The sequence below is a fragment of the Caretta caretta genome, chromosome 1 (assembly GCF_965140235.1).
Source record: "Caretta caretta isolate rCarCar2 chromosome 1, rCarCar1.hap1, whole genome shotgun sequence".
NCBI lineage: Eukaryota > Metazoa > Chordata > Testudines > Cheloniidae > Caretta > Caretta caretta.
The window spans coordinates 252,856,920-252,884,734 of record NC_134206.1 but is presented as its reverse complement, the minus strand read 5'-3'; the positions used below and the strand labels follow the sequence as shown (position 1 = coordinate 252,884,734).

Sequence of the window (27,815 nt, the reverse complement as noted above, 5' to 3'; positions counted from 1 at the left end):
GATCTGTTTAAAAAGGGCCAAACCTGTGCCTCGAACAGCTATAAATTTAATAGACCTGCCTTTGACCCTCCTCACAATGGTCAGAATGTAGGAGCTCTGCAGAAACTCCTAACGGCTTCCGTTTTGTTGCCCCACATATAAATAGCTTATTAGCATCCTATTACGCATTTGACCCCATGTTAATTTGGTCACCACTTGGGTGTCCAGTACATGCCCATAAATGCTGCTGTTTCCTTACAGACAAATCAATATTTATTACTGATCAGCCCATGTTCTCTCTTGAAGTCTTCACAGAGGCTCCCTGTTGCAACAGCTTGCTCTGGCAATTCATTAACCACAGTGCAGACAGCCAGCATGTCTGGTTTGCTAGCCCCCACAAAAACATGTCAGCAAACAAAATATTTGACAAATTCATTGAGAGCCTAATTTGATTTGATATTTTTAAACTGTTGCTAGCATTGTTGGGGAAGGTCTTTCTGAACTGCATTGCCGGACAATATACCCCAGCAGCTCTCTCACTGCTCTGATTCCTACTGTATGTATAGGGCAGAGGGGCTAAATCCCATGCTGTGCTCAGCATCCTCAATTCCCATTGACTTGGGTGCTGAGAATACTAAGCTCTTGACAGAAGACTCACAGGGCCCTCTTCAGCCTTCTGCTGCAGCCCCTTTGTACCCGTGAGGTTGGTGCAAATGGACCATAGGGCAGGTATAAAGCCTCCCTCACCAGGGATTTCCCTTACTACAGAGCCACTCCAGCAGCTCTGAGCTGAATCCACATGAGCCCCAGGCACAGAGGGTGTTCGGCGGTGGGATGCGGGGGGACAGACACAGGAGGTGAGGTGAAGTGAGGCCAGAGGAGAGAGGGGAGTAGTTGAAGGTGGTGTGATTAGGGTGGACTTGTGTCCTGGTGATTCTGGGTCCCTGCAAGAGCCCCTTGGGGGCCACTAATGCAAAGGTACAAGTTTGGGGAGTCCTGAGGGCTGCTCTGATCTTCACAACGCTCCATATTGGTCACCAGCAGAGAGAAACAAACCACCTCCCTTCTGTTCCTAGGCTGGTGCCAGCCCAGGAATGAATCTGCCCCACAGTTTGTAAGTCACCAGTTTGTCAAAAACTTTGGTAATAAAAGTTTATTGGATACTATTTTTTGTCTAATTCATCCACACTTGGAACAGCAATTACTTGAACCCAAACCTTTCTAGTTCAGAGGAATACCTGTTCCTCTCCAAAATCCCTAACAGACCATCGTCTCAGAGCTGCACACACTGAAATCCATCACAGGGCATAGCAGGCTTCACAGTTACCACTGGGCTTTCTGCTGTGTTCAGATCTGATGGATTTTAGAGCTTCCCTGGGAATGGCAATATGTGGTGGCAATAATTAATAATATACATGTAGTTTCATGGTAGCACTTTTCCTCCCAAAATCTCAAAGCACTTTACAGAGTGTTGTCACCCCCATTTTTTACAGATGGGGAAAATGAGGCAGGGCATGGTGATGTGATTCACACAAAAGGTCACTGGCAGAGCTGGGAACAGAACCCAGGTTTCCTGACCATAAAGCCAGTAGCTTAGTTGCCAAGGCAATCAATGTAGAAGATAATGGCATCCTCCAGGATTGTTGTATGAGGTTTGCCTTCTTTTAGTGTGCCGGCTGACAGGGACTTTTGTATCAAGTAAAACCGTTATTTCATAACAAAGTCCCATTTGCTTACTTAATCGGAGGGGGTGCAAATTACTGACAGAAAGTAGTTGAATATTTCTAGAGAAACAATGGAGCTATGGCTAAAAAACAAATACATTCAGTCGGGCAAGATTTTGATGCTACTGCTGCTGCCATCTAGTGACTAACTTCTTAGATCTGCTTAAAGTTGGTAGCATGGGGCTCCAAAGACCATTTCTTTCTGCAGTACAAAGCCACATTCACTTTCATTAAAGGGAAAAAACCAAAACACCGCACTAAAAAGAGCCTGTTTTGATGTGTAGAAACTGTTTGCGGCAGGAATTCTAAAAGCACAAAGACAGTAGCACAACCCTCACATTAGTGTGCATAACACTGCCCTGGCACAGATGGACATGTCACGGAAGCATGCCACCCTGTAGTCATAAATGCAGCCTGCTTTTCTGGGGCCTATGTGAAATGAGCTAATGGTCTGACTCCAATTCCGATGTGCAGGTGTCCGCATTACTTAAACCCTACCCCATAAATGCCTTCTTTATTGTGAGTCTCAGCAGAGAGACCCAGGACTGAATAGGCCTGGAGACGGAATGATCCTCTCATCCCTTAGGTGGTCCATGCGGCTCAGGGTTGGGGAACATCCGCAGGGCACTGTGGGAGGGATTGCGCTGCAGCTGGCTGTGCACCCTGGAGGATTTATACAGGACTTCCCTTTCCAGAGCTGTTGGTGCAGAGCTTTTCTGGCAGCTGAGATTAACTAAAAACCAAAATGTTAAACAAAATAAAATTGATTCACTCAGCAGCAGTGTCCTCCTTAGGGCAGAAAGCAGGGCATGGGAAGCATTTTAAGGCACTCACTTGGATGAATGATGCACCTTTATGAAAGAGGCTAAATTCATATAAGTCACGGTGCAGTTCAGCTGGTAGAGAGAACACTGAGAGCTCTTGGGCTTGAACCCTCCACTTTAAACTCCGGGGCCCTCTGGGATGAGTGACCCCCCATTGATATCAATGGCCGTTACTTGTATCCTGCATGAAGAGAATAAGGTACACGAATGCAGAGTGCGAGCTCCATGTGCCTTCCAAGCTGAAGGCAGTGCTGTTGTCACCACAAGAGCTGTAATGACCCCCTCTCCTATTATAGGTTTCAGAGGAACAGCCGTGTTAGTCTGTATTCGCAAAAAGAAAAGGAGTACTTGTGGCACCTTAGAGACTAACCAATTTATTTGAGCATGAGCTTTCGTGAGCTACAGCTCACTTCATCAGATGCAACATCAGATGCATCTGATGAAGTGAGCTGTAGCTCACGAAAGCTCATGTTCAAATAAATTGGTTAGTCTCTAAGGTGCCACAAGTACTCCTTTTCTCCTATTATAGTTATTGCTCTCAAGAGATTTGGGTGCCATTTTTCTATCTCTGATACAAATAAAAAGAAATGGAGCCTGATTCTCTATTGCCCTGCATCTCATGTAGTTCTCATGCTCATGCAGTGTGAGTACAAGCTGGATGCAAAAGACTCTGAAATCAATGTTGGTAGCGTTTTACACCTACTGTGCACTGATGCAAAAGCATTTGAAAGTAGCGGGGCAATGGACAAACAGACCTGTTCCTGCTGTTTGAAATGACACCTTGTGCGTTATTGCAATGTCCATTAATTGATACAACACTAATCAGATGTACTAGAGTGCTGTTTAATTTGTATACTGCTTCACGGCTTAAACCAGCTGAAGTGGCAGAGATTAGGAATTGGATGAGACTTTCATGGAGCCGATTATTCCATATCTACCTCTTGCAGGGTTTCTTCCCCGCTTCCCCTGAAGCAGCTGACTCTGGCTACTGTCAGAGACAGGATACTAGACTAGATGGAACTTGAGTCTGATCCAGTCTGGTAATTCCTATGTTCTGATGATTTGAGAAATATCAATAATAAAACAATAAATAATAACCATCACAAGCAAACAATGCCAAAAGCTGGATTTACTCCAGCTGCTTTGCATTGCTCTAACAATGCAAAACAGCCATAAACCTAATTTAACTGGCTCATGAAGCTGGGTTTACTGTTGCATTGCTTCACTAGTGCAATGCAACACTTCCGAAAAGTACCAGTGAATCTAGCCAGTGTTTATCCTACTTTATATTTATATCAAAGAAATGGAAAGAGTTAGATGAGATCCCCAAGATAAGCTAAACTGAAAAGAGGCTCATTTGTATTTTCTTTTCTGTTTTGTAGTGCCGTGGTTCCCGAGAACTATCCAGGAGCTTGACAGATTTGCCAATCAGATCCTAAGTTATGGAGCTGAACTGGATGCAGACCACCCTGTAAGAAACAAGTCCTACCTTTAAACAAAGAACAACTTTATAGTATTGGGATTCTCATGTCCACATGTTCTATACCAGGGTAACTCTAGTGGTCCAGGGAGGCACAAAGGCAGTTCCCATAACTAGGGTTGTTTGAGAGCTGGTCCCTGACATAAATTAGATCAGTCTGGAGGCTGCTCTAACTTATGCAAATACCAGCAGCCCCAAGCATTATGGCAGCTGGGGCTCTCCAGAGCCCCCAGTCATCACAGGCACACTCACTTTCTCCCAACTACACATATGCAAAGGATTCTGGGAAGTGGTATCTTGACGAACAATTTTTTGGCCATGTTGTACTTCATGGACCGCAGAAAGTTGACACTCCCCATATTCCAGTATGGGGATATGATGAGCTTTTTTTCCTTTTATAATGAATGTATAGTTGATTGATACCTGCATATTATTTGTTGCATGCCGATATGGCATTTATGATGCAAGGCACAGTAAAAGAAGTGGTCCCTGCTCCAAGGGGCTTGCAATTTAAATAATGAAAGCACATTTGTTTGTGCTAGTCAGCACATGAATCCTTAAGTGTTTTAAAGATTTTTCTTGATGCAAATATACTTTTCATTCCCACCCCCTCCCAAAGAACAACTTATTTCCATGTCAAAACATACCAAGGTACATGCAGCACAGCAGGAATTGCAGCTATTAGTGGAATTGAGACGGGGTGATTAGTCATTCCCTACCTATTGCTTAATTCAAAGCGCGCTGTGTATCACGTACAATGATTCATGATATTCAGTGTGGCCACATGAAAACCAGAAGGAAAGAAGATGCAATTACTTCAGCAAACTGAATCAAGAGCCTTCTCATTTGTTGCACTGGGAGATGAGCATGTCGTAAAACAATGTTGCTCTTGAAAGCAAAAAAAAAGAAATAAAACTCCGGTATTAAAGTGAATGAAGCCGCTCAGTTCTAGCTGGCAGAACTCCTTAGCTAGTGGTCAGTTTCCTCTATGTTCTCATAAAATCAAAGCACAACGAGGCATATGGTATAGTAAGAAAGGATAGTAGAATTTAGGATGCAGCCAGGAGGAAAAACTAGGAGTCACTCAAGTGCTATCGTTTAGCTAGACGTGGGAGCTAAAAATAGGATAAATGTTCTATTATGCCATTCTATTCTATAACGAATAACTTTTCAGATCACCTGGTCCCTTTTGGTGTATGAGCACACTTTGGTCTAATACAACTGTATTGGATACCTGGTTGTTTCACAGTTGTCCCCAGATCCTGTTTCATCTTGTACTGTGCTGGGGTTAACCAAATGACCATTATTATTTGTATATTGGAGTAGTACTTAGAGGTCTCAACTGAAACAGGGGTCCCATTGTGCTAAACACTGTACATACACATAGTGCGAGACAGGCCCTGCCCTGAAGAGCTCACATTCTAAATAGACAAGACAGACAAAGACGGGAGTATGTAGCATTGTAGCTGTGTCAGTCCCAGGATATGAGAGAGACAAGGGGGTGAGGGAATCCCTTTTATTGAACCAACTTCGGTTGGTGGGAGAGACAAGCTTTGAGCTCTCACAGAGCTCTTCTTCAGGTGAGGCCTAATCCTCACTGGCGAGATGAACCTTGTGAGAAATAAATGTATAAAAGGTGAGATTTTTAGCTTGAATGTGTGGGGGAGCCATGCATCCGAGTGCACACCCCCTGTGTGGTAATAAGTGAAGTTCTTCTCTTTGTGAGCCCCCTGCTTGGCAGCATGCAGAGAACTGGAGGAGGCGGGACGTGAGTAAGGCTGGGAAATTGCAGCTAAATGGATCCTCTTGTCTCTCTCCCACGCACCCTCTGGTGGGAGGGTGGAAACAGCCTGCATATGCTGTTTCAGCAAAGCCGTCATTCAGCCTGGGAAGAAGCAGTCTTCCTTGCTTGCTCTTGTGCACTTGGTGTCCACACTGGGGGCTGGGATCTCGATTTTAGCCTAAGATCGCTTTTCTGCTCCCTCTGAATTCAGTGTCAAAGCTCCCAGGGTCTTCAGGGGGAGCAGGATTAAGGCCTGAACCCTGCATTGTTCCCACTAAGCAAGAGGAGTACATTTTAATTGTTTCCTCCTAGGGTTTCAAAGATCCTGTTTACCGGGCCCGGAGAAAGGAGTTTGCTGACATCGCCTACAACTACAGACAGTGAGTGTGCACCACACGGGCAGGAGAGACACCAGTCACACAAGTGAATGCTTCCCACCCTGTCACTGGCCTTTCGTCACCGCAACAACAAATTCTTGTCAGGGATTTCCTTTTTGCTGTTGGCTCCTTCTTTCTTGGCGTGTGTTTAAATCTTCCTGTAAATGCATTTATCCAAAATTACAGCAAAACAAAAGTAAATTGCTCAAGGCGGACATTCAAATGAGAACATGTCCCCTCACCGCACTCCAGCACCAAGCTTTGTTGTCTAATTGTACAACAGTATCACATGCTACTACAAAGACCTGAGCACTGAATAATGCAGCTTCTGGTATTCTCCATATTAAACAGTGGAGAGGGGGAGAGTGTATATATTTTACATTAAAGGAGCTGCACACACTATTAAAATAATGAATAACTTATGGTCCTCTTGTTAATCCAGTGCTTGTTACTCTACTTTTATCATGTCTGATCCAGCTGCATTGAGCAATTTAGGTTCTCATTTCACAAGCAAAATAAACAAATCCAGCAGATCCACTTCCCTAGGATAGACTTCATTTTGTTTTCTGCTTTTTATTTCTTTTTCTGTTCACGGTCAAATTTGAATGACAATAGGAACTAAAACTCTCCCCCAAAGTCATTCACGCTTTTATATTATACCTAGTGGGCCCAACCCTTGCAGTCAATGGTAAGGCTCTCTTTGACTTCAAAGGATTAGACCACGTGTTTCATGATTTTTAAACCATTATTATTATTATTATTATTTTATTGTATTAATTTCACTTAGGGTCCCACTGTGCAGGCTGTTGTACAAACACAGAACAGAAAGACAGTCCCTGCCCCAAAGCGCTTACAATCTAAGTTACAAAACAAAAGATGCAACCTCTCTGTTTAATTACTTGAAAGGAGTCAAAGAAATCAGAGAGGAACCTGCTTGCTGGCTAGAAAGTTTGGGTAAGCCTATATGGCCAGGTTCTGATCTTAGTTACAGAGATACATCCCCACTTACAGGAATATGTGGAATTGTAGCCTTTGTAACTGAGAGCAGAATTTGTCCCTTACTTTGCAGACTTCAGCCAAATTTTATATAAAAATGATAGAACAAGTATCAAAAATAGCTATTACCAAACCTGAAACAAGTTTGGAGGATGAGACCCCACAGTATTACTAAGATGTGTCCATATCGGGAGACAGACCGGGCTGGGATTTTATGCGTTTACTTCGTATTCTATCAGGAGTTCTTGAGCTCCATGCTTTTAAATAATAGAATAATAATAGAACAGTGACAAGATGGCAAAGAAATTTGGCTTTTTTTGGATTCTTCACAAAGAAGAAGGGACACTGTGTAGACCCCTCTGGACCCACCCTGGGCCAGCCAGCCAGCCACCCAGTAACCGCACGCTCAGACCCTGAGCCCTGCAGAGATGCCCTGTTGCAGGTTCAGCAGAGGAGTGAGAAACAGTGCTATGAAGGCAGCTGAGTTCCCATCTGTGTAAAAAGGGGCAGATCCAGGCACAGAAGGTCCCCTGTGAACTTGGAGCTTGTTGGGGTTGATGGGAAGGTTGATGGGCCTTTAAAGGGTAACTATAAAATCCAGGTGCCATTACCTCTAAAAATCAGCTACACGAAGTGGGACAGCCATGTAATGAACGGATTCACGCTCTCTTGTCCTCTTTTCCTTTGATCTCTTCCCCCCCTCCCCAGCCTGTTGCTTTCCCCTGGCGTGTCTTTTCTGCCCATATCTGCTGCTTGTTTGACTTTCTCCTCTCCTTTGCTCCTTTTTCTTTTTTCATTTTATTCTTATCCTTCCCCAGCGTGAATTCCTACTTCCCTGCCTTCCCTCTCCCTTGCTTTTGGCTCCCTTTTCTCTTGCTTCCTTCCCTAGTCCCTGCCCTATTGATCTCTGGGACCTTTTGATTGATATCTGAAAGTGCGCTAAGCCTCTGCTTCCTTCTCCAGCCCTGTGAAGGTGGCCCAAAGATTAATTAGGAACAATGAGTGCTGTAGGAACAGCAGTGGTCCCCCAGCAATCTTAATAATTCAAGAGCATGTTTAAAGCTCCATAGATCAAGGAGGACTGATGCACACAGGCAGAAAATTACAGAGTTACTGGGGAGCTGCCCCCAGGCCGAAGTTAAAATGAGAGAGTGGGAGGCGGTGGGGTATCACTGGAGTTTAACAATGAATCTCGGGGCTTGGAAAGCCCTCGCATTATTCCAGTAGTATTAAGTTGCTTAAACTCTTTGATTTTAAAAGCTGGGGGATTCACCTATGGCCCTTTTCTTTATTGCTAAGGAATCTTCCTCCCCCCGATTAATTCCAAGGCAATAGGGCCAAATTCATGGTTCATGGTGCCTAACTCTTGTTAACATCAGCATGAGCTCCATGAACATGTGATTGAGGCAGAATTTGACCCAGGGGTTATTCATTTTTTTAAATCAAATTTACCAAAATCTGCATTTAGTGATGATTAGGAACATCTCCAAGATACTTAAACCAGTAAGAGCTGTGCATCTTCAGAACTGATGTTTTCCTGACCACAGTAGGAACGTCAGAACAAATCAATAGGCATGAAATGCAACAACCTTCCGCACATCAATGAAGGAAAATCAATGAAAGACAGCAGCCAGTGAATTTTGCTAGCAGATCAGCAGCAGCAGCAAAATAAACACAGTTTATTTTTGCGACACTGGAACCAAAAGGCTGCAACTGAGATCAGGCCCCCATTGTGCCAGGCAGTGAACAAACACAGGGGAAGAGACAACCTCTGCCCTTAAGAGTGTACGATCTAAATGACAGCGTAGCTCAACTGAATTCAGTAGAGTTATTCCATCACATTGTTTTCTCTCCTGCTGTATATGAGAAGAGGGATTTTCGTCACTCGCACCAACTCCTGTCCAGCTCCAGGTGGTAATACAAGCACAGATGTCGGTGACACAACACACTTCTTTATATTGCTGGTTTAAGGTGTATCCATTTCACTGTGGATTAAAAATGCTCTTTGCTTTACAGTGGGCAGCCTATTCCTAAAGTGACTTACACAGAGGAAGAAAAGAAAACGTGGGGCATAGTCTTCAGGGAGCTGAAGACTCTCTATCCAACTCACGCTTGCTATGAACACAACCACGTGTTTCCGCTACTGGAAAAATACTGTGGCTACCAGGAGGATAATATTCCACAACTTGAAGACGTTTCAAGATTCTTGCAAAGTATGTTTGTGTTAAAATAGCCCAATAGGGAAGAAGGATGGTCCAGCTGTTAGGGTGTTAGTCTGAGACTTGAGAGCCCTAGGTTAAATTTCCTGCTCTGCCACAGACTTTGTGTGACCTTAGGAAAATCATTTAGTTACTCTCTGCCTCAGGGCCTCACCTGTGAAATAGAATCATAGAATATCAGGGTTGGAAGGGACCTCAGGAGGTCAGCTAGTCCAACCCCCTGCTCAAAGCAGGACCATATAGGGATAATAGAGTAGGGATAAAAGAACTCCCCTACCTTACAGGCATGTGACGAGGATGAATTTATTAAAGACTGTGAGGCACAGAGATACTGTGATGACGGTGTCCATGTAAGTTCCTTAGGCAGGTAGGGAGTTCTCCACTATTTGGTACCCAAGCTTATAATTAAGAGAGAAAACTGATGCAAAGCTCTGTCCAGTTCCCAGGACCCAAAGGAGAGGCATAAACCAAGTCCAATGGACTTTTTTAAATGGACCCTTTTTCTCCCTAAAGCCTGCACTGGATTCCGCTTACGCCCTGTGGCTGGCCTGCTGTCTTCTCGGGATTTCCTGGCTGGTTTGGCATTTAGAGTGTTTCACTCTACGCAGTACATCCGCCATGGATCTAAACCAATGTACACACCAGAACCGTAAGTACTTTGGCACTGAAGGTAAACAGGGCTGCATAAACTGCAGAGGTTAACTATGCAGTTGGGTTAGTAAATAATAACTGCAGTTAATACTAATGTTAATAATTAGGGCCCTACCAAATTCACAGTCCATTTTGGTCAATTTCACGGTCATAGGATTTTAAAAATCATAAGTGTCATGGTTGCAGCTATTTAAATCTGAAACTCCACAGTGTTGTAATTGTAGGGGTCCTGATCCTAAAAGGAGTTGTGGGGGGGGGTTGCGGTACGGCTACCCTTACTTCTGTGCTGCTACTGCCTCTGCCTTCAGAGTTGGGCGCCTGGCCAACAACCACTGCTCTCCAGCCACCCAGCTCTGAAGGCAGCGCAAAAGTCAGGGTGGCAAAACCATGACCCCTGCAACTCCCTTTTGGGCCAGGACCCCCAATTTGAGAAACACTGGTCTCCCCTATGAAATCTGTAGAGTATAGGGTAAAAGCACACAAAAGACCAGATTTCACGGCCCGTGATGCGTTTTTCATGGCCATGAATTTGGTAGGGCCCTATTAATAACATACCATCCTCATGGCAAAGCATGACCCTGTGCCATATTGAGGTATCCACATTATATTGTTGCTCTCAGCTGAACATTTTAGAAGGGATTTCTAGTCTCCTTAGCGAGAGAGTGTAGCTCTGTCTCTGCAAGCTGTCCCCTCCTCTGCTAGCCCTTCTTGAACTGAACAGCATCACTAACTGACTATCAGAGATCTCTTATTCTTCCTTCTTGCCACATTTACATTCCTTTATGCCTTTCTCGCCTCCTTTCATCTCCATCTTTAATTCTCTCTCTCTCTCTCTCCATTTTTCCTTTGGTCTTGCTAACTCTACCTTGTGTTTATTTTCTTTCTCTTTTTCTTTAAAAAAAATCTGGGTTTTTTTCTGTTTCTCCTTTCCCCTTTATTTCTTTACTTCCTACTCCTCTCTTCACTTCCTCCTTTCCCTCCATTTTTCCTCACCTCATTCTTCTTTCTTCCCTCTCTCATTTCTTCTCAGTCTAGGTTAAATTTGTCTCCTTCCCTTGCACAAAACCAGAGTTCAACCATTTTGTGCAGTGGGTGTTATCCTCCCACACAACCCCACCTGCAAATTGAAGGCAACTTCACAGTCCCTCAAGAGCCATTACTCCAGTCCCGGCTCTGCAATAGTGGATGTGAACCCTGTTCTCTCCTTTCACAGGGGCTTGGGGCCACTGATGCCTCATAACTCAGACTCACTGGCCACCTCCCTGTCCCTAGCCTGCACTACTCCACTTCCCTCCATGATGATCTATGTGGAGCCCTGCTCTGCTATGCACAATTTACCGTGTTCCCCTGCATGTCCATTCAGAGTTGTATAGAGAGTCTTCCACAGCCCCTGTGCTGCCTGGAGAATCTCCTCCTCCTCCCTCTTTCCTTCTTCCTTCCTATTCTACTTTTCTCTCCCACCCAATCCTTTCTGCCAGGGATATGGCAAAGCTGCACACCCCCACACAACTTCTTCTCTGCCTTTCCAACTACCAGCAACCCCTAGTCCCGCTCTCCCTGAAACACATGCTCTGGCCATCTGGGAGCTTTAAGCACAAGAATTGCAGCTTTGGCAAACCGCCACATGTGTAGGAGTGTGAAGGGAAGTCTGCCAGCGGGAGGCTGCAGCAGCACAAGAAGTGAGTGGCAAAGGTCAAAGCAGGCTTGGCCAGGCAGATTCCAAAGTGCATCCCCTCAACAGCCCAGTCAGCTTGCTTCCTGTGAGGCCACATGATAAACTAAAGCTGTCCCCTACTTCCATGGCTGAAAAGTCCATGTGAGGGTAAAAACTCCAACACAGCATCTCCTCCCGCAGGGAGAATTCCCTCTGGGTTGCAGGGGCCCAGGGTGGTGCAGGAAGGTATAGTTTACACCTACAGGTGTTGGCTTCAGGAACTTGGCCCAGGAATTCAAAGAGAGTTATGTTCATCCTGTGCAAAGAGCTGGCATAAAGCCTCTGCACTTATTGTGTGGGATTTAAGTGGTGCATAGGTCTTGAGCTGCTTCTCTGTGCAGGGCTGAATATACAAGGTATATTTTACTTACGGCCAAGATTTGCTTTACTGTTCCCTTCTTCAGCTGTTAGCAGTGATTATTGTTAAAAAAATGAAAAGGGAGAATGGTCCAGTGGCTAGGGCACTAGCCTAGGATTTGGGAGATCTGCTCCCAATTCCCTGCTTCACCACAAAGTGCCTGTGTGACCTTGGGCAAATCACTTAGTTTCCCCAGGCCTTAGCGCCTCTTCTGTGAAATATGGGAAATAGTACTTCCCTTCCTCACACGGCTGTTGTGAGCATAAATTTGTTATAAATTGTGAGAGACCCAGATAGCACAGTAGTGTGGGCTCCAGAAGTACCTGAGATAGAAATTCCTTTCCCTCTGGATCTTGGGCATTTCTCTCTAATATGATTTCTTCTCTGTACACATGGAGAGACTCTGACACTAGTGTGTCTACACTTTTTTTTGAAATAAAGTTAATTCATACAGCTTATTTTCTCTAGTGATGTTTGCCATGAGCTCCTAGGACATGTACCTCTGTTTGCTGACATTAGCTTTGCTCAGTTTTCCCAGGTAAGTGCATACATTACTCTATCATTGTAACTTACAATGCCAGAAACTGGATAATTCAGAAAGTTAGTAAAGGGTTACGGAGCTTTCAACTTCTAACTTATTGTTTCAAATCTAGTTGAGGTCAGGTGAGTCAGTTTCCCATGTAGAAACAAATATTTATTGTCTGTCTGCTGTTCAGCAATTTATGTGAAAAGGTCTAGTTCTTTATGGACAGGTAAACATAATATTAATTGGCAGCTGCATTGGCAGATTCAACAAAGTTGCTAAGAACTGAATGGGCATAGAAAATGCACTCCCCTGTCTCCCAGAAGTGATCCCTTCAGTCAGAGTTGAAGCACATAGGCTTATCTGTGATGCAAAGTATGTAATGTGATTTAAAATTTTGCTTTACATACATTTAAGTAGGACCTGTTTTATTTATTGTTTAAAAAATTAGACTTAGTTCACGCAAAAAACCCGAGTGTATACAAAATATAGATTTCATTGTTGTGTAGTTTTGGGTTTTGAATCCATATCCCTTGTAACAGGCTGATAGTGTTCGCCTAACACCCTCTTAGCAGGTGTTAATCCTGCTTAGAAAGGGTTAAATGGTATCTGAGTCAGATGACTTGTTACCCCACTCTGATATACAGGAGTTGGAGTGACTTGGGCGTCAGAGTAGCTGAGGTGAGGTAAGATTGGAACCCTCAGAGCCGTCAAACCTGGTGGAGAAAATTTGAGCTGCTACTTTGTATTGTATGTTGTTAATTTTTAATTTCTCTGTTAATCACACCAAACCTCAGGAAGGGACTGAGCTTTTGGCTATATCTTCACTGCAACAAGGGGTGTGTTTGTACATCAAGATAACTAAGTCAGTGTAAATCCTAGCTGAAACAAGGCACAGATAGTCTTTACCTTGGTGTAGTAAGTGGAGGTCAACCCTGTTACCCCTAAGTCCCCCAACCCCCACATGTGCACACACTCCCACAGCCCTGGGGTTTACCTTGACTAGCTACATCGAGGCAAAAGCAGCCTCTGCCTTGTCTCCTGCTAGGATTTTACATCAAGATAGCCCTCTTTTTTTGCAGTGAGGACATAGCCTTTGACTCTGCAGCATGCAGTCTGTGTTTTAGAGCAAGTTAGCTATACACATTCTTGAGTTGGGCTTGTATTTTTTTCTGCACTTTGGGTATTTTACACCCATGTGGATGTCTCTGTGGTTCAAAATCACAGTTAGCTCCTGAGATAAGAGTAGGTTCTTTTCACACTGTGTCCCTAGCATCTGGAACCATTTCATATGAGCTTATGGGGAAGCGCTTTTTAGGTGACAAATCTGTGGAACTGTCCCAGATTGAGGTGTCATTAGAGGAGGTTCTGGAACAAATTGATAAGCTAAACAGTAATAGGTCACCAGAACGAGATGGTATTCACCGAAGAGTTCTGAAGGAACTCAAATGTGAAATTGCAGAACTACTAACTGTAGTTTGTGACCTATCATTTAAATCAGCTTCTGTACCAAATGACTGGAGGATAGCTAATGTGACGCCAATTTTTAAAAATGGCTCCAGAGGTGACCCTGACAATTACAGGCCAGTAAGCCTGACTTTAGTACCGGGCAAACTGGTTGAAACTACAGTAAAGAACAATATTGTCAGACAGCTGGATGAACATAATTTGTTGTGGAAGAGTCAGTATGGTTTATGTAAAGGGAAATCATGCCTCACCAATCTACTAGACTTCTTTGAGGGGGTCAACAAGCATGTGGACAAAGGAGATCCAGTGGATATAGTGTATTTAGATTTCCAGAAAGCCTTTGACAAGGTCCCTCACTGAAGGCTCTTAAGCAAAATAAGCTGTCATGGGATAAGAGGGAAGGTCCTCTCATGGATTGGTAACTGGTTAAAAGATAGGAAAGAAAGGGTAGGAATAAATGGTCAGTTTTTTCAGAATGGAGAGAGATAAATAGTGGTATCCCCCAGGGCTCTGTTCTGGGCCCAGTCCTATTTAGCATATTCATAAGTGATCTGGAAAAAGGGGTAAACAGTGAGGTGACAAAATTTGCAGATGATACAAAACTACTCAAGATAGTTAAGTTCCAGGCAGACTGCAAAGAGCTACAAAATGATCTGTCAAAACTGGGTGACTGGGCAACAACATGGCAGATGAAATTCAATGTTGATAAATGCAAAGTAACACACATTGGAAAACATAATCCCAGCTATACATATGAAATGAGGGGTCTACGTTAGCTGTTACTACTCAAGAAAGAGATCTGGGAGTCATTGTGGATAGTTCTCTGAAAACATCCACACAATGTGCAGTGGCAGTCAAAAAAGTGAACAGAATATTGGGCATCATTAAGAAAGGGATGGATAGTAAGACAGAAAATATCATATTGCCTCTATATAAATCCATGGTATGCCCGCATCTTGAATACTGCGTGCAGATGTGGTTGCCCCATCTCAAAAGAGATATATTGGAATTGGAAAAGGTTCAGAAAAGGGCAACAAAAATGATTAGGGGTATGGAATGGCTGCCGTGTAAGGAGAGATTAATAAGACTGGGACTTTTCAGCTTGGAAAAGAGATGACAAAGTGGGGATATGATAGAGGTCTATAAAATCATGACGGGCTTGGGGAAAGTAGATAAGGAAGTGTTATTTACTCCTTCTCATAACACAAGAACTAGGGGCCACCAAATGAAATTAATAGGCAGCAGGTTTAAAACAAACAAAAGGAATTCCTTTTTCACACAACGCAAAGTCAACCTGTGGAACTCCTTGCCAGAGGATGTTGTGAAGGCCAAGTCTATAACAGGTTTCAAAAAAGAACAAGATAAGTTCATGGAGGATAGGTCCATCAATGGCTATTAGCCAGGATGGGCAGGGATGGTGTCCCTAGCCTCTGTTTGCCAAAAGCTGGGAATGGGCGACAGGGGATGAATCACTTGATGATTACCTGTTCTGTTCATTCCCTCTGGGGCACCTGGCATTGACCACTGTCAGAAGACAGGATACTGGGCTAGATGGACCTTTGGTCTGACCCAGTATGGCCGTTCTTATGTTCTTATGTTCACTTTCCACCAGGGTCCACCAGAACAATGATAAATATTTAAAGTATCTACTTTGTGGTTGACTTATCATCTTTTTATTGTAAGATTCTGCTGGTTGCTTACTGTTGGCCTGATCCAAAGCCTATTGAAGTCAGTGGAAATGGGCTACATGCCAGGTCCAATGGGTCACACCATGCAAATGAAATTTAGACAGAGACCCTCATTAACTTCCATAGGGACTTCTGGTTAACAATTGCTGGTGCACTAGGGTAAGGTGCCCTGTTAACATTTGTGTGTGGTGGTGCTAGATGGTAATTAAAAAGTGAACAATGAAATAAGGCATATTAGAAGCAATGTTTGCACTAAACAGCTTGAAGAACAATGATTTATTATTGCAGGAAATTGGACTTGCATCCTTGGGAGCGCCAGATGAATACATTGAGAAACTTGCTACGGTAATTTAATATATTAGGATGGGATTTTGCAAAGCTCTCAGGCCCAGATCTTCAGAAGTTATTTAGGCACCTGATTCCCATGGACTTCAATGGGTGAAGTGCCTCAATACCTTTTGAAGATCTGGGGTGGAGGGCTGGCCTAATTCTGCTTCCACTGAAGTCAGTGGTGGAATTCCCACTGACTTTAATGGAAGCAAAATTAGGCCAATTATAAGCACTTTGGAAAATCCCACCGGTAAACACTTGCTTTAATGGATAATAAGAAAGCTTATCCTATCAGAGCCTTATTGACTTGACAGTTGTGATTAAACAAGAAAAGCCAGAGTATAGTTGCTCTAGCTGGACCCTTTCTGGTAAGGAGATACTGCAGTTACTTCATTTCTCCTGCAAATGTGCAGGAGGAGACAGCTGTGACAGCTGTTCTACTGGCCAAGGACTCTGCTCTTCCACCCTATGGTACAAATAACTCCCTGTGATGTCAATGGGAGTTACTCATGCCCTACTGTGGGAGAGCTGAGACCCAGAGCTCTATGAATTCCAGCTGAAAGTCAAGCTGTGTTCTTTCTAGCTTAAGCAGCATAAGTAGGTTTGGCAGAATTCCACTTTTATTTGTTTCTTTTATAAATTTGACTGCTAATATTGATATTGATTTTTAAGCATTTTAAACATTTAAATTTTCACAGTTGCACAAAATTCTGTTTTTTAAACTTTTTCATTTTTTGTCTATTTAAATTTTCACAGAAGTGGGAAATAATGGGGGGGGGGACAATTATTTAATGACAGTAGTAGACATTAAGATTGAAAAATGCAAAGTGTTAACATCACATGTCAAAATATACAAAGTAAATATTCTTAAATCAAACTCTAGTAAGTTCTCAGGCAGCATTTTTCTTACTCCACCGATCTGTAAATTTCAATTGTTATCTTTGGAAATATTTTTTCTTTGCCTTGTGCATGTACAGTGAAATTGATGTTTACCAACATTTACTGATAAAAATCTGCTCCTTCCAAGCCGAACCATAAGCAATTGTCAGGGTTCTGCTAACAATTTAGTCTCTTTTGCTCTCCCCTGTCTCTGTAATATCTTGGTGCCCTACATGTGAAACAGGAAACAATTTGTTTCACTAAGGGAACAAAACTCAACATTTGTCAATGATTGACAATCCATATTACAATCCATTTCTCTCTCTGGCTCTGTTCTGCCAACAAATATAAAGGCTGTAAAAAATAACTTATTCTGTCAGGAAAGTAAGCAGATCTGGATACACACATGGCTATTTGGATGGCTTAAGTAGGATGTAAGTGAAACGTAGACCTAGTGCTGACCCTCTTCAAAGGGGTGAATTTCACTGAAAGAAGAGCAGATCTGTTCAGTAAAAATGAACCATTTTAAAACAGTCTTTATTTTAAAACTTTATCTATGTAGCTATGGTTTAAATACTAACTTTATCTAGCAAATGTAAGTTCCAAATACTTAAAAATCAGTGCCTCATGGTCAGATAGTGTTTGCTTAGAGAATCATCTATTTCTGTCTAATATTCATGTTAGGTCTATTGGTTTACGGTGGAATTTGGACTCTGTAAAGAAGGTGATGCAATAAAGGCCTATGGTGCTGGGCTGCTGTCTTCATTTGGAGAGTTGCAGGTTTGTTCCCAATAACGTCATAATAGCTACATGATTCATGGGTTTTTTTGATTACGTGTTTCTTATGTAAATGTTACTGTATCTTCCAGTGCTGTGCATCCAGATTGAATTAAATGGAGTACTATAATTCAATACAGCCAAATGTGAAGCCATACATCTAGAAAGAAAGAACGCAGGCCATACTTACAGGGTGGAGGACTGGGAAATGACTCTGAAAAAGACTGGGGGTCATGGTGGACAATCAGCTGAACATGAGCTCCCAGTGTGATGCTGTGAACGAAAAGGCTAAAGTAATGCTTGGAGTCTTGAATAGGAGTAAGGAGGTTATATTACCTCTGTGTTAGGCACTGGTGCAACTGTTACTGAAATGCTGTATTCAGTTCAATTAAAGAAGGAAGTCAATAAATTGGAGAGGATTCAGAGAAGAGTTATGAGAATGATTAAAGTATTGTAAAATGTGCTTTATAGCAGAGGGTCTCAAAGGGGGGACAGGATCCCCAGGGGGGCATGGAGAAATGTCTGGGAGTGCAGCAGGGTCCGGGCCACCCCACATGGGAGGGAGTACCACTCAGCCCCTCCCCGCCCCCAGCTCTCCTCTGGTCCCACCCCCAGCCACATCCCTGGCTCCCGGCTCTGCACTTGGCCCCATCCCCAACCTTACTATGGTTGTGCTCCCAGCCCCGTGCCAGCCCCCAGTGTGAGCTGTTGGCCCTGGCTCCATTCCCGGTCTGGGGCCAAGGCTGGGGGCAAGGCTGGGAGTAGAGCTGCACCTAGTTATGGGCCTGGCTGCCAGCCCCCACCGCAGCCAGTCTGCGGCTCTACTCCCACTACCTCCACCAGCCTCGACCCCTGTCCATGGCCCCACTCCCAGCCCCAGACCCACCCCCAGCTTCAGCCCCAGCCTCGGTCCCCTTACCCCATCCGTGTGTCCTCCCTCCTGGAGCCGTTGCCCCGCTCCCTGCCCTGGGGCAGGTGCAGACAGGGGCAAAGGTGGACATGACTCTCAAAAGTTTGGGGACCACAGCTTTATAGTGATAGACTCAAGAAACTCAATCTATTTAGCTTATCAAAGAGACAGTTAAGGGGTGAGTTGACAGTCTTTAAGTATTTATGGGGAGAACAAATATTTGATAGTGGGCTGTTCAATCTAGCAGAGAAAGGTGTAACACGAACCAATGCCTGGAAATTGAAGTTAGACAAATTCAGACTGGAATAAGGCACAGAACTGAACAGTGAAGATAGTTAACCATTGGAACAACTCACCAAGGATAGTGATGGATTCACCATCATTAGCAATTAGTATATCAAGATTGGATGTTTTTGCTAAAAAATCGGCTCTAATTCAAACAGATTTGGGGAAGTTCCATGGCCTGTGTTAAACAGGAGGACTGGCCTTAGAATCTGTGAATCTGTTATATTGCATAGAAGTCATATTTCATAAATGGATCATTATCTTCATTTAGGGCCTGTTCTGCCTCACTTTGAACTCAATGGTCAAATTCCTTTTGACTTCAATGGGAGGAAGAGCAGGTCCTGAATAACTGAACATGTGCATATCTAAGTAACATTGTCCTCCTTCGTTATTCAAACAAAACCACTTTTTAATGGAAAGAAATCTCTCACTCTTTCCATACAGTACTGTTTATCAGATAAACCTGAAATTCAATCCCTTAACCTGGAGAAGACTGCAGTCCAGAAATACCCAGTCACTGAGTTCCAGCCTGTTTACTATGTTGCTGAAAGTTTTAAAAATGCCAAGGAAAAAGTAAGGTAAAATAATCATTTCGCCATTATAGGCAATATCTTACACACACACACATACCTCCCTGAGGCCTTTGTGGACCCCTGCAGCTGAGGAGCATGTTCTCTGAAGTCTTGAAGTTTAAGACTTCTGGTCTGGCTTTTAAAAGCTTCTTTCAGCTTTTGCTCTGCATAAGAGGACTGTTTGAATGTGTTCTGTAGTCAGCTTGATAGCCCTGAAGGCTGAAGTCTTCAGTTTTTCTCAGAAGAGTGTGACGTAGGCAGTGATGCTACTCTACCAATCACATCCTGGGAAAATCCCTTCTAGGGATGAGAGAATAGTTCAGTCTCAATGCCCTGTCAAGCCTTGGCTTCTTGTAGTTGAGGCTAACAACAAAATCCCTGGGCCATGTTCTCCTTTCACAACAGCTATTCTTTTCTGGTTCTGCTCAGTAGCTTCATCTGCTGCTCAAATCTTTTCCCCTTTTATTCCACAATGGAAACCCTTAATAATAAAAATAACTATTATTGTTTATTATTTATCTTACGCCTCATGTATATATTTCAAAATTGGGCTTTACACCGAAATAAGATAATTGCCTATTTCCTTCATGGGACTGTGTCACATCTGGGGTACAATCCAGACCAGAGAGAGATTGTGTCACTGCCTGCCCTGTAACCATGGGTGCCTTACAATACTTTACTGTTGTAGCTTCAAAAGTAGGCCACTTACAAACAGCCTGCCAGCATGAAGGTCTCACGCAGAGTGTGTGTGTGCATAGCTACAGCCTTGATCCAACAGCTCTGACCCCAGCAACCTGTCAGCAACACCCCAGTCACACTGTGGCTTCCGCCAGTCTGGGTTACTACTTTCAGGGTGACCCCAACACACTCCCAGTTCCAAATTTTCCCAAAAGCATGTATTCTGCACTGTCCAGCCCTCTCCTGGACAGTTCAGATATTAAAGGTCCATTGCCCCTGTAAAGGGTCAGTATTCAACAGTTTGCTACTTTAACTGGAGTTACCAAACAGTTCAATTTAAACACAGCACTGAATTGGTTCAGATTAAAAATAAAACAAGTTTATTAACAAAACAAGATAGGATTTTAAGTGAATTCAAGTATCAAGTACTATGGTTAGAAGAGAAATAAAAATAAAACTCTTTCTTAGTAGCTAAAACTTAACAAGCTACACTTCATTCAAAGTAAAATCCTCACACACATTCCCAGCAATATGGATGACCAAAATCTCAGGTCGGAATCTCCCCTCAATGTCAATGGTCTGGTTCTTTTGTCATCTTAGGTGAGAAAGAGAGAGATACCTTGGGGTTTTCTGCCCCTTTCTTTCATAGTCCAGTTAACCTTTGAAGTGGATTCTTCTGAGAGTTACTCCTCAAGGCAAAGTTTATTCAAACAGTAAAAAAGGTGACATTAAGTCTGGTGGTGAAGGAGGCTCCATGTACTTTCTTCTCAAACGTGTTTGCTGAAATGCTAATTTGCTTTGTTGCCTGCCATCTCCTCCCCCTGCTGTGTTGAGGACCTTATTTAATACTTATATGTATTACTGAGGTAAACACACATTTCTTTTATTCAGTATACTTCTGCCTGGGCAGAGCTGTGTGTTTTAGAACATGTGCCAATAATTTTATTCAGGGGAATTTCATAACTTTACATATCATGTTGCTACATGCCTTTTCCCCATGATATTATTGATCAGTGAGTTCTTAGTTTTCAAATGGTACCTCACAAGGCATATTTTGTACAAAAATAATTAGAACAGTGTGAATACAAGGGAGACTGTGGTCACAGACTGCCTTTGTTTTTTTAGGTTTCAGAGGAACAGCCGTGTTAGTCTGTATTCGCAAAAAGAAAAGGAGTACTTGTGGCACCTTAGAGACTAACCAATTTATTTGAGCATGAGCTTTCATGAGCTACAGCTCACTTCATCAGATGTTTACCGTGGAAACTGCAGCAGACTTTATATACACACAGAGAATATGAAACAATACCTCCTCCCACCCCACTGTCCTGCTGGTAATAGCTTATCTAAAGTGATCAACAGGTGGGCCATTTCCAGCACAAATCCAGGTTTTCTCACCCTCCATCCCCCCACACAAATTCACTCTCCTGCTGGTGCTAGCCCATCCAAAGTGACAACTCTTTACATAATCAAGTCGGGCTATTTCCTGCATAGATCCAGGTTTTCTCACATCCCCCCCACCCCCATACACACACAAACTCACTCTCCTGCTGGTAATAGCTCATCTAAACTGACCACTCTCCAAGTTTAAATCCAAGTTAAACCAGAACATCTGGGGGGGGGGGGGGGTAGGAAAAAACAAGAGGAAACAGGCTACCTTGCATAATGACTTGTTTTTTTAGTCAGCATTCTGTGTCTGAGCTAAGGTTTCCTACTTCTAGTGAAGCCCTTGGGCCTCTTACTGAGATCTGGAAGGAACATTCTTTTTCCTAGAATGTTGACACTTGCCCAGAAGGACCACCAACCTTTGTCTTATAGACCACTGACTAGCCATCACACAATAATATGTTTAGGCCACGGTTCTGTGCAGAGCTCCACATGAACACAGGGGGGCAACCCATAAAGACTTCGGGTGGGATTGTGGCTTCAGTCACTACTAACGTGGCCTGAATTCAATCTGGAGTTTCTTCTTCTTTTTATGGCTTGGATAGGTAGCAATGACTACAAATTTATATCTAGATTTGATTGCCAATACATTGCCACAGCAATGAGCTGGTGAATGTCCTTCAGACCCCCCGGGGACATTCAGATATGACATGCTCCATTGTTTGTGCCCGTTTACCACAGCCGCATGCAGGTGTTTGCCTCTGGAGTTGGGTTGCCTGGACATTGTGGAAGCCACGGCCCAAAGAGTGGAGCTGGCCACCTGGAAAGGATAGAGGAAAACACCTATGCCCAGAAATATGCATGGCTGAACATAATCATCAACAAATTTTATGTCAATATTCAACTATGAGCCATAACTGTGTGCATTTGTGGGGGGTGGGAATGAAGGACTTTATTTATAGAATAAATTTGATAGAATAAATTTACACAGGAGTTGCTGCTGTAGAATTTGGTCCAGCTTTACCACAGAGTACATGAGGCCCTCGGTCTTGGTAGCCTATTACCTAGCCCTTGAGTCTCCCATTCTTTGTCTCTCAAACTTTTTGAAGTAACAGAGCTGTAGGTGACTTGAGAAGCACAGCCATTTTCCAAGGCAAGTTATTAATCTGGTATAACTTCAGTGAGAGAGCTTTGGCAAATGACAGGTGTTCTGCCACAATTATTGGACCAGATCTTCAGCTCCAGTATATAAGTGCCAGACCAAGAGGCTGTAAAGCAACCCTAATCCCACAGCTGAGGACTCCCCTGGCAAGGCTGAGAAAAAAGTGTGGCCAGAATGAAACTGCGCTCCAGTGATCTCTGACCGGCTTTCCAGCACCTTGGAGGCTGCTACCAGCTATCAGAAGTTAGACAAGCTCTGAGATTGCTCTAATGCATGTCAAGCTCTGCAACCCCAAGGACTGCAAAAGTGGATCACATTCTGCAAAAGTGAATCACATTCTGCATTAGTAATAGGAAAACGGGGATTTAAAGTCTGGGAAATGCTGACACCTGCTCACTGGGTTAAATCAGCAGCAGCCAGTATTACTCCTATAATAGCATGGTAAATACTGCATAATGGGGTCTGTTTGAAAAAATGAAGGGTGGTTAATAAATGACACACCTATAGGAAAGCCTCCCAGGTCAGCCTCAAGGATATTGCTAAAGCATTGGAGAATACTGTTGCTGCCTAGTCACGGAGTAGGTCTTTAGTTACTTTACCACATTGGCTTCCCTATCCTTCACATCAATAAAAGCTCCTCCCAACTCAAAGGAGCAGGTTACTTAAAAAGAAACAGTTGTTTTCATAAAAGTGTTTGTCTTTTCTCCTTCAGGAGATTTGCTTCAACAATCCCTCGACCTTTCTCGGTTCGCTACAATCCATACACCCAGAGAATTGAAGTCTTGGACAATGCAAAGCAGTTGAAGAATTTAGCTGAGTCCATCAGCAGTAAGCAATTGCAGTTTTGTTATATTAGATTCCTCAAAAGCTAGGACTTGAATGGGGAGAAGTGTTTTTCTCCTGTCTCCATTAAAGACCTGATTCTCACTCCAGTGGGAATTTGATCAGGTCCTAAATATTTCCTTTATGGTGTATAAAAACTGCTTCCTAATTTCACCCGTCCCCCAAAGAAGTTTGCCCACTTTATTGTTTGCTTTTTATATTGGAAATATCACATCTTGATGTTATTCCTTTTGCTGGAGGGCTTTGGCAAAGTTTGGAGGACTGGTTGGTGATAACGCAGGAGGATGAAACCAAAGTTGTGGCTCTCTCTGCCCCCAGTGAGGAAAAGGGGATATTCACAGCCTTAGACCATTTGGATTTTCTTTCATCGTTCCAGGATGAGCAGTTCTTTCCAATTGACTGGCTGGACTGCTCAGAGCCAGCATCCCTGATCTTACACAGCATCTATGGCTGATAAAACTCCAGATATAAGGGCTGATCCTGCTGTCTGTGCTCATACAAAACATCCATTTAAGTTAATGTGCCCAGTCTATCACCCACCTCTTTGGTCTCATTCTTTCAGGGAATGAAAATATGGCTGTGCTGAAGTTCCACTGAAATGTATAGAACAGGCTGTAAGACTAACAGGACAAACACTGATTTTTGCTATTTCATGTGCAGGTGAGATGGGAACTCTTTGCAGTGCCCTCAAGAAGATAGAATGAAGGTTTTCTCAGAGTCCTCTCTTCCAAGAGCAACTTGCTGAAGTGACTATATGCAAATGCCAATAATATTCTAGCTATTTCACATTATCACTCTATTGAATGTGTGAATGTTTATGATATATATATATATATGTATATATATATATATATACACACACATACACATACACATATATATTACTTAATCCCTATAGCTTAGCAACAAAAGGGGCTTCTGTGGGTGACTCTGTGCTCTCTTTGGTTGCATATCATAATTCTGTTTAGAATTCACCCCAGCCCTGGGTGACTGTCCATGGCCTGTACATCTTTTCTGTCTGAATCCTGGAAGCTGGCAGAAGAGGGAATCCTTCTCCATTCACCAGCCTGCAGAGTTACTGCAGCCCTGATACTGTATTGCCCCCATGTCCTGGTGACAACGTGGCAATGACTAGCAGCAGATTCACCCACCCTGCCATATCCCTCCTACACTCCCATCTGCCCCAGCCTGAAGCCATGCCAGGTTCCCCTGGAGAGCTAAGCTCTGTATCCCTAGCTCTGTATCCCTAGGATCTACATGTCCTCACAAACCCTGTCCCCTACATAGCAAATCTGCACCTCTTCCACTACACGCTGGGCACGCTGCACGGAGAAGAGGCCACAGTTTGCCACCTTAACATGGGGCTTAAGTAGTACCTTGTGTGGGTCCTCTGCACTGGGGTGAATTTTGCTGTAAAAGTTTTTGTTCTGCAAAAGTGACTTCAAATTTAGTCAAAGAGTAGATGCTCTGATGTTACTAGTGGAGACTGTGTTTTCAGTATGTTTCTGACTCATTAGTGAAGATTTCTCCTTCAGTGTTAAAATATTGTGTTCACACCATGTGCAATGTGTTCCCACAGCTCATAGTCCAGGGACTAAATTTGCTAGGTCACAGATTGGACATTTGAACCACCCAGAGCTAAGCAGAGCAAATCAGTGTTTCTCATTAACAACTTTCCCATACACAAGTTTCAACATGTGATGAGAGGTTCTAAAGCTACTGTGGGCTTTACATTTTATGGACTTTTAAATCAGTTTTGTAATATCTAGTCTTGCACCACTTTTATATTTACTTCTCAAAAAGCAATGGATCTTTCATTCAAACATTGCCCTTTAAGGAGATCCAAACTACAACTGCCTCTATTATATTTATAGAGTATAATAACATTAATCTAATCTAAGGATACCAGCTGGGACCTTTTTGAACAGAAGTATTTTTATACAAAATGGCATCATTTTGGTGCTTTGAAGTATGCCTTTTTTATTACTGGGTCTTTTATTGTGTGGTAATGTCTGTGCAAACCTTTAATCCCTGGCACTTATTTCAAAAGTGAAAGTAGCCCATGTTCCTTCTCTTCTAGTATAGTGATACCGCTAAGGTGATTGTGTTCACAAAAGGATGATTCCACCACAAGTTTGAAGTCTTTCAAAATAATCTCCTGCTGGCTTTCAAATCTTCTTGTGACTGCTGCTATGAATAACAGTAGAGCAGCATCCATGGTGCTGTTGGGAACACAGGATACATGGTTTCCTTTATACTTAAGTGGAATTATTAAACAACTTTCACATTTAGGGTCTGATTCTGTCTCATTTACACAGGTGTAGTCTGGAATGACTCCAGTTAAGTCAATGGAATTACACTGGTGTCAAACTACTGTTAAGTGAAGTGAGAGCACTAGCCCCCTTGGGATTTTAGAAGTGGATGAAACAAAAAGCAACTAGATTTTCTTACTAAAAAATAAGCTTATGCATTTATTTTTAAATATTTTAAGTTAGTTGCGTTTAGAATACTATTTTTAGTGGATAGCTCAAGAAAGAAATTAAAATTTGTAAAAAATCTTTTAATTTCTCTTCTGTCTGGTAAACATATCATTCTGCTATGTAAACTAAATAAATGTAAATGTTTAGTAAGCCAGTATTAAAACAGATAGTTACATATATATATAGTACTTTTAAGTGGTGTGTTGGAAAGACTAAATTAAACAAAAATACTCAATATTATTTTACACTTCTGCAGCATCATTCATGCAAGAACATCAAAAAACAGCAAGCTTTAAAAACATTAACTAAGAAGTCTCAGATCCATGAAGTAGTACCTGTATTTTACAATCAGGGAAACAGAGGCATAGGTTACTTGGCATGTCCAGGATCTGCTATCGAGCCTGAGATAAACATTCCGGCTCTGTCAATTTAGGCTTTTATAGTGTTCCCATCATAGTGCTATCCAAGTACTTAGGATGCTCAACTATGACTGGTTTCAGAGTAACAGCCGTGTTAGTCTGTATTCGCAAAAAGAAAAGGAGTACTTGTGGCACCTTAGAGACTAACCAGTTTATTTGAACATAAGCTTTCGTGAGCTACAGCATCCGATGTGCATCCGATGAAGTGAGCTGTAGCTCACGAAAGCTTATGCTCAAATAAATTTGTTAGTCTCTAAGGTGCCACAAGTACTCCTTTTCTTCTTTCAACTATGACTAAACTTCTGACCCCCAGTCCCATGCTATAACCTCTTCCTCCATGCTTCTTCCTTCAGTGCTTCTTGTAGAATAAGCTAAAATATCCATGGTGCCTTCATTCCTGACTAAGGTGATCAAAAAGTTGCGGTGAAACAGCTCTTGCAGTATCTAGTCGCCTCAGATCTCTTTGACCTTTTTCAGCTTGGATACCAACCTGGTTACGAAACAGAGTCCACCTTAGTTGCATTGACAGAAGGTCAGCTGCCCATGCTGATACTATTAGTCTTGGTAGCTGCCTTTAATAGAGTTGATCATGAGGGTGTTTATTATTGTAAAGATGCGGAAATAGAGTGGGAGGGAGACTTGAGATTTTACCTTGCTTTCTGCTGATGGTTTAATCTTAAAGTATACTGCTGCACTTAGCATATACTGTATTTTTAAGTTATGTCAAAGGTGTATAGGTGGAAGACCTGGTTAGCATTTAAATGAATCTAAATGAATAATAGTAATACCATATAAATCCATTATTAACAAAGCCTCAACAATAAATACAATGTAAAAGCCACTGTATGAAAAGGATTTCTGCTGAAATTAGTTAGTTGGTTTAGGTTGATTTGTTTGTTTTCCCTAAAAGTGCCAATAGCTAATACGATTGGTGTGGCTTTTCATTCTTCCGCAAACCCAGATTCTTCTAAGCACATAGGCCATTATGGCTCCATAAAGTAACACTAATAATGAGTTACATGGGCACATCAAGTAGTGACAAGATGCCATATATAGTGCATTGTGATATTCTATATTTTGAAGCATTTACTTTTCATCTTCAGTATGGGGCGATGTAATTATACATCTTCGTTGAGTAGCATCTCTTTAGCAGGTTTTGCTGTCTGCACAAATGCACAGCTGAGCAAACACTTACTTTGGTGCCTCACTGCATGCAAACCATTTAACTTCCTTACCATTTACTTTCATTACATTGCATATATTCACTGTTAGTATTTATGTCAACAGATTATCATGTTCTTGCAGAGCTAAATA

At 42.7% G+C, this 27,815-nt stretch overlaps 1 protein-coding gene across 1 annotated transcript in view; it reads left to right on the top strand.

Moving 5' to 3' along the window:
- PAH (phenylalanine hydroxylase) overlaps nt 1-26,637 on the top strand; it is a 63,668-nt gene extending 37,031 nt beyond the window's left edge. Inside the window, exons 4-13 of the mRNA XM_048845378.2 lie at nt 3,910-3,998; nt 6,103-6,170; nt 9,180-9,376; nt 9,896-10,031; nt 12,574-12,643; nt 16,072-16,128; nt 17,677-17,772; nt 19,409-19,542; nt 23,472-23,587; nt 24,263-26,637. Of these exons, the coding sequence (XP_048701335.1) occupies nt 3,910-3,998; nt 6,103-6,170; nt 9,180-9,376; nt 9,896-10,031; nt 12,574-12,643; nt 16,072-16,128; nt 17,677-17,772; nt 19,409-19,542; nt 23,472-23,587; nt 24,263-24,306 (1,007 nt within the window). The 3' untranslated portion in view covers nt 24,307-26,637. The remainder of the gene's footprint in view (nt 1-3,909; nt 3,999-6,102; nt 6,171-9,179; nt 9,377-9,895; nt 10,032-12,573; nt 12,644-16,071; nt 16,129-17,676; nt 17,773-19,408; nt 19,543-23,471; nt 23,588-24,262) is intronic.
- Nucleotides 26,638-27,815: the final 1,178 nt, after the last annotated feature.